The sequence below is a fragment of the Chaetura pelagica genome, unplaced genomic scaffold (genome assembly GCF_000747805.2).
Source record: "Chaetura pelagica isolate M959 unplaced genomic scaffold, ChaPel_1.0 scaffold7, whole genome shotgun sequence".
NCBI lineage: Eukaryota > Metazoa > Chordata > Aves > Apodiformes > Apodidae > Chaetura > Chaetura pelagica.
This window is the reverse complement of record NW_009953920.1, coordinates 3,379,811-3,385,810: the sequence shown is the minus strand read 5'-3', so window position 1 is coordinate 3,385,810 and position 6,000 is coordinate 3,379,811. Positions and strand designations below refer to the sequence as shown.

General features: G+C 36.9%; 1 protein-coding gene across 1 annotated transcript in view; it reads left to right on the top strand.

Moving 5' to 3' along the window:
* The first annotated feature begins 2,684 nt into the window (after positions 1-2,684).
* Positions 2,685-6,000, top strand: part of TNS3 (tensin 3) — a 105,394-nt gene continuing 102,078 nt past the window's right edge. Inside the window, exons 1-3 of the mRNA XM_010001533.1 lie at positions 2,685-2,834; positions 3,964-4,014; positions 5,254-5,376. Of these exons, the coding sequence (XP_009999835.1) occupies positions 2,685-2,834; positions 3,964-4,014; positions 5,254-5,376 (324 nt within the window). The remainder of the gene's footprint in view (positions 2,835-3,963; positions 4,015-5,253; positions 5,377-6,000) is intronic.

The following is a 6,000-nucleotide window of genomic DNA, read 5'->3' as shown; positions in this document are numbered from 1 at the left end:
CATTTTCATGGTCTGAATCAAAGTATCTTTTGAAGGTGGTAGGGTTGGGTTGATTTTGAGAGCTGTACAGAGTTTGTGTAAATGTGTACCCATAATGACAGACTGAAGAGAATTGCAGCTATTTGAGACCATGGAATGAAACCTAATACCCAGATGAGATCAGAAGATGTGTCTTTTTAAATGGATGTATTTATGTTTTTATATGTGCAGCTGAAGTTCTAGAATGTATTGTAAGTGCTTGAAGAAAATTTCTTTTCAAACAGCAATGGTAATTTAACTTATAAGTTGTACTAGCTGTTGATTGTGGAAGTCGTCAGGTTTATCCATTTGTGTACACTGAGCAGGCAAGTTTCTATAGTACTGTGCATTTCAGTAGGTGTCATGGTATGTATACAGTAAATAGAGATCTCACTAATGTTTTTTTTCTGCTAGTGATTTGCATTATGCCTTTGTACATATGTGCATATGCTGCATGCTACTAGCTTATATATTAGTTTATGCGCTACAACAGTGTGTGATAGAGAATGATTTTATCAGTTATTTTCCTACCAAAGGAAGCAGCTGAGTGATTGATTATTAAGGTTACATGGACGTTTAGTAACAAAATTTATTTTAAAATGGTGGAAATACTCCTTAAGCAATGGATACCACTGTGTGACCAACAGAGACCAAGGAAGTGGAGGGACAGTCATATTCCATTGATGGCTTTCTAGTTTTAAAAATGAAACAAAACATGCTAAAGTTTCGTCTTGAATATCAGTGATTAGTTATTTACTTATTTTGGCACCTGTAATGTATTCTCTACAGAATTTAAATTTCCAAGAAAGGTTTGAGTAAAAAGAAGCTGAAAGTACACTGAAATTTTCTAATTTTCTGCTGTCTAATAAAGACAGGAACCAGTAGAACTGGGACCAGGCACTTAGGTGAAATGCACCTTATGCCATCCATTGTGCTTTAAAATTTGCTGGAACAGCTCATTTCCTGTAATTTTGGAAGGGAGCATGTCACTTGCATGCCTCTATACATTGTAGCTGGTGTTATTGATGCATTATATTAAATTGAACTTTGGGATTTCTGTATAAAAATATATATATCTAAATGTAAAGTAAATATTTTAATTTAATTTTATTTAATGTTACTATAGCAATAGCTGTATTTTTCTAAAAACCTGTTCTGGAAGAGATGCCTTTGTTTCTTTCCATTGCATACAGAGAGCTTAGGTGGTTATCACACTGGAGCTTAATTCTGAGACAGCTAAAATAAGGTGAGAAGAATTTGATTATAAAGGTTAATGGGGAAGAATATTTTGACACTTTCTAGTGCATAGTTGCTATTACTGTAGAAATGGAACTACAAAAAATACACACTAAATTATTGTAAAGAAAAGATCATTACAACTCGGGCTCTCAATCAAGCTCCCAGGACTATGATACTGAAATAAACTGTCAATAGTTTTCAGTATTGTCATGAGAGAATCACTTGAGAGGAAATTCAAGCTCTATCTTCTTGGAAGTCCATGGAAATTTTTCTCTAATCTTAATGCAATTACCAAGAAGAGCACAAAAGAGAACCAGTCCTTCTCTGGCAGTAGTGAGTTGGAAGAGGTAGTAGTGAGTCTGTAGGAAGAGCTGGGTATAATCACAGTGATTGCATGCAAAATTTAAGGTGACAATACTGTTTTTTCCTATTGTTAATATAGTTTTGCACTGTATGGACATAATACGTAAGGAGAAAAGGCAGGAACATGGACATCAAGGTACCGAATTGATGATTCTACTCTGTTTATTACAGAATTCCAGCAGTGCTTCAAAGAACTCCTCTTTCAGCTGTGACAAAGGATCACGGCAAGTATTTCTTTAGTATTTTGTGTGGTGTCACATAATACTGTCATGGGTTTATGTTTTGTTACTTTTGGTTGTCATTTCTGTGTGTTCAGTCTTCTGCTGGACATGTCCTGCTGTTCAAGGAACATTTTTACAACTCTTGTCTGGGAAAAAAGAAAGGGTATATTTGCTGAGTTTACTTTTAACTTAATGACTGTAATTTTCTGATTATTCTATTAAGAACAAGGTAAGGTGCCTAGTTGTACCCTCAACTGGAAAAGGAGAATTTAGAGTAAACAGTGTCTATAGACATACCTGTGAGATTATATGCATTACTTTGGTTTCTGTTGCAGTTTGGGGATTGGTTTTTGTTTCACTTCAGTGTTACTCAGAGCAGATTTCCAGGTGGTAAGTGTCTGCAATGTTTTACAGATCGCTGGTGAATCTATCATTTTGTAAAGCATTTGTAGAATTCTGCAGGAAAATAATTTCTGCAGACATCAGTACCTATATGTTTTCTGTTTAACTCCAAAATTTGTTGCACTAGTGTTTGTTAAGTTGCTTGTATTGATTTTACTGCTTCTGTATGATACTATTGGTTGCAGAGATTTTTTTTCACTGTAGTTTTGATGTGAAGAATTCTGGTGTTTGGCTAACTCCATTTGTGTACTGAGCTGAACACTTTGAGCACTAGAGGCATTTGATAAGTTGTAACTGTAACAATATTTGAAACATCAGATACTTGACTGTGTGAATCCAAGTTGCAGTTTTCCTTATCGTGATGCTGTGTTTATTCTCTACTGCTTTGCTCTGAACCGCCACATGTAATTTTTTCACAGAAGTGCAGACTTGGATCACATTATGGAGGAAGGCTATGAACTTGACCTCACTTACATCACAGAGCGAATCATCGCTGTATCCTTTCCTGCTAACTGTTCTGAGGAAACTTACTTCCACAATCTTCAAGACGTAACCCGAATGCTCAAATCCAAACATGGAGATAATTACTTGGTATGTGTAGGATCTGTCTTCTGTGATACGTCTTTTTCAGTCCTGCAGGAGGACCACTTGTAGGTCCCTATATGCCATCACAAACTAAAAGTCACTTTCCTAAAGCAATTTTGGTCCACCATTACAGCTTTGCAAGGAGGAACAAGGTTGTCAGTACCATTTTAAGCTGTTGGATGAGGACAGGTTTTAAAAAGCACTTTTCTGCTGGTGACACAACGTAAGCCACCAAAATTTCAGGACTTGTTACTGTGCCTTATTATTCCATGTGAGACCGCACCTGGAATACTGCGTACAGCTCTGGAGTCCTCAGCACAGGAAAGATATAGACCTGTTGGAGAGAGTCCAGAGAAGGGCCACCAAGATGGTCAAAGGGCTGGAGCACCTCTGCTATGAAGACAGGCTGGGAGAGTTGAGGCTGTTCAGCCTAAAGAAGAGAAGGCTCCAGGAAGAACTTATAGTGACCTCCAAGTACTTGAAGGGGGCCTAGAGGAAAGCTGGGGAGAGGCTTTTTATCAGAGAAGATAGTGACAGGACAAGGGGTAATGATTTTAAACTGAGAGAGGGGAGATTCAGGTTAGATATTAGGAAGAAATTCTTCACTCTAAGGATGGTGAGGAACTGGAATGGGTTGCCTAGGGAGGTTGTTGATGCCCCATCCCTGGAGGTTTTTAAGGCCAGGCTGGATGAGGTTTTGTACAACCTGGTCTAGTGGCAGGGATCCCTGCTCATGGCAGGGGGGTTGGAACTTGATGATCTTTAAGGTCCCTTTCAACCTTAATGATTCTGTGATTCTTTGATTCTATGATTGCTTTATTTATATTGTAATGAATACTTTGGAGATCAACTGGCTTGGTCAAAACAAAGTTTGATGCCCTCTGTTCCAAGTATGTTTCTGCAAATTTGCAAAGTAACCTGGGAAACTGTACCCAGGTTGTAGATCCAGAGAGCTCATTTTGTTTTTTGTGTTTGTGCTTGTTCTATGTGACTTCAAATGTTAGTTGAATAAAACAGTAGGCAAACCTGAAGCCTTACCACTGTAGTTTCTTGTAATTATAATGTGTTTCAAATACAACTACTTACAACATAAATGATGAAGTCTTGACGACTGATTATTTTTCTTTCTGAACAGGTGTTAAACCTCTCTGGGAAGAGATATGACCTTGCTAAGCTTAACCCAAAGGTATTGGTTTTCTTCCATAACATACATCTCTCTATTCCTAGTGTTAAAAGCAACTTAAATGGCCTGATAAACCCTGAAACTATACAGGTGCTGAAATACAGAGTAAGAGAACAACTTTTGGAAGGTGATTAAAAACCTCACAGGCATCCCTTTTTATTTTTTTCCCAGCTCTATGTCTGTTAGATCTGTGCTTTACATAGCTGTTCTTGTTGTTTTCTTAGACTTTGCACACAGGACCTGAAGCCCACTGTGACTTCTGAAAAATTCCTGTGGAGTGATACAAATTGAACTCTTGAGTATACTTTCTTTGTGCAACTACAGGATACTAAGGGTTATATACTGTCATGTACAGTCTGATAGCTTAAGCTTGTGAACTTCGTTCAGATACAGAATTCCCTTTTGTATTTTTTTTTCATAGTTACTTCTCTGCACAGTAGAGGCATAAGGAAGAGAGCTATTGATGTCTGCCTTTTGTTCCTCCTCACCTGTTGTTCTATTTGTTTGTTGTAAAAAATCACAGGCAGATACTCTTCAGCACCTACTATAAGGCCAAAGTAGCACAGATGCATATTTATAGCAGTAGATTTACAGATACAGATATATATATATATGCTACCTAAGGAAAATATTAAAAGAACTTGGATTTTGACCTTTTGAATGCTTTAGATCATGAAGGATTTAAGGTGTTCATAGTCACTGGCTTTGTTAGGGTTAAATATGCATATAATAACAGATTGAATAAGCTATTATATAGTGACTAAGTTGAATAGAAAATGGAAACAAAATTTTGAGATGTCAAAGATGTTGCACATGGAGGAAAAAAAATTGCAAATTAAATAAAAACAATCACGAAGTACTGGACCAGACCAGTTAACTTTCTTTGTTGTTTTTAATTTTCTAAATACTTTACCATTAGAAATGCCTGAATTTCTAATTGAAAATTCTGTAAGAAATTAAGATCTTCAGAAATACCTTCACTAGTGCATGATTGATGGGTTTAGGGGGCAGTTTTTTGTTCGTTTTTATAAAAGTATTAGTATTTTTAAAACCTCAGACAAATCCCCTTCTTTCCCTGTAGAGACCTGTAAGCTTTTTTAGTTATATCATGGCATTCAAATGACATGTTTATCTTGGGTTAGAAAAAATATGGAGAATCTTCACTATCCCAATTATTTGAAGCTAGATTATGTAGGATTAGGGTTGAAGTGTCACTTTCGAATATTATTTGTTTAATTGCAGATTATGGATGTAGGGTGGCCTGATCTCCATGCTCCACCACTTGATAAGGTGTGCACCATCTGCAAGGCTATGGAGTCATGGCTGAACAGTGATCCTCAACATGTGGTGGTGATTCATTGTAGAGTAAGTGAGTTTTGTGCCTACACATCTCTTGTCCATTTGTATTAATTTTCCAAAACCTTGTCCTTTATTCTTACTAATGTAAAAAATAAATTAAAAAAGTTTAATCTGATTTTGATGTTGGAAATAGTATGTCGAATCTTCAGTTGATTTAAGTAAGCTTGAATCCACTGACCTTGCATACTTGTTATAGATTGCTTTTTATGATAACTAAGGTTCTAGCCTCTACTCTGAGTATAGCATGCAGTGATGTTAGTTCACTTCCTTCAAAGGTCAGTACTACTTGTGAGAGTGTATTTAGAAGCTTGAGGTTTTTCCAGCTCCGTAGCAAACTGTGACATTGATGGATTTTGTCGCAGGATAAGGATGGGGAACATATCACAGATCATCCTCTTAGAATGTGGTATGGTTGTGGGAAATTAAGGCATTAATAATATGTCTCTGTGTTGCTGGCAGATGTTACTTGAAACACAATGAGGGTAATAATGGGACCAGAACTTCTCTTCGGGTCAGATTGTGTTAGTCCTCAGTCCTGAATTTATTGCAGGCAGAATGCCAGAATTATATGCAACACCATTGAATTCTTACTAGTTGCAGGATTGCAGTCAGGAGAACGGCCCATACATG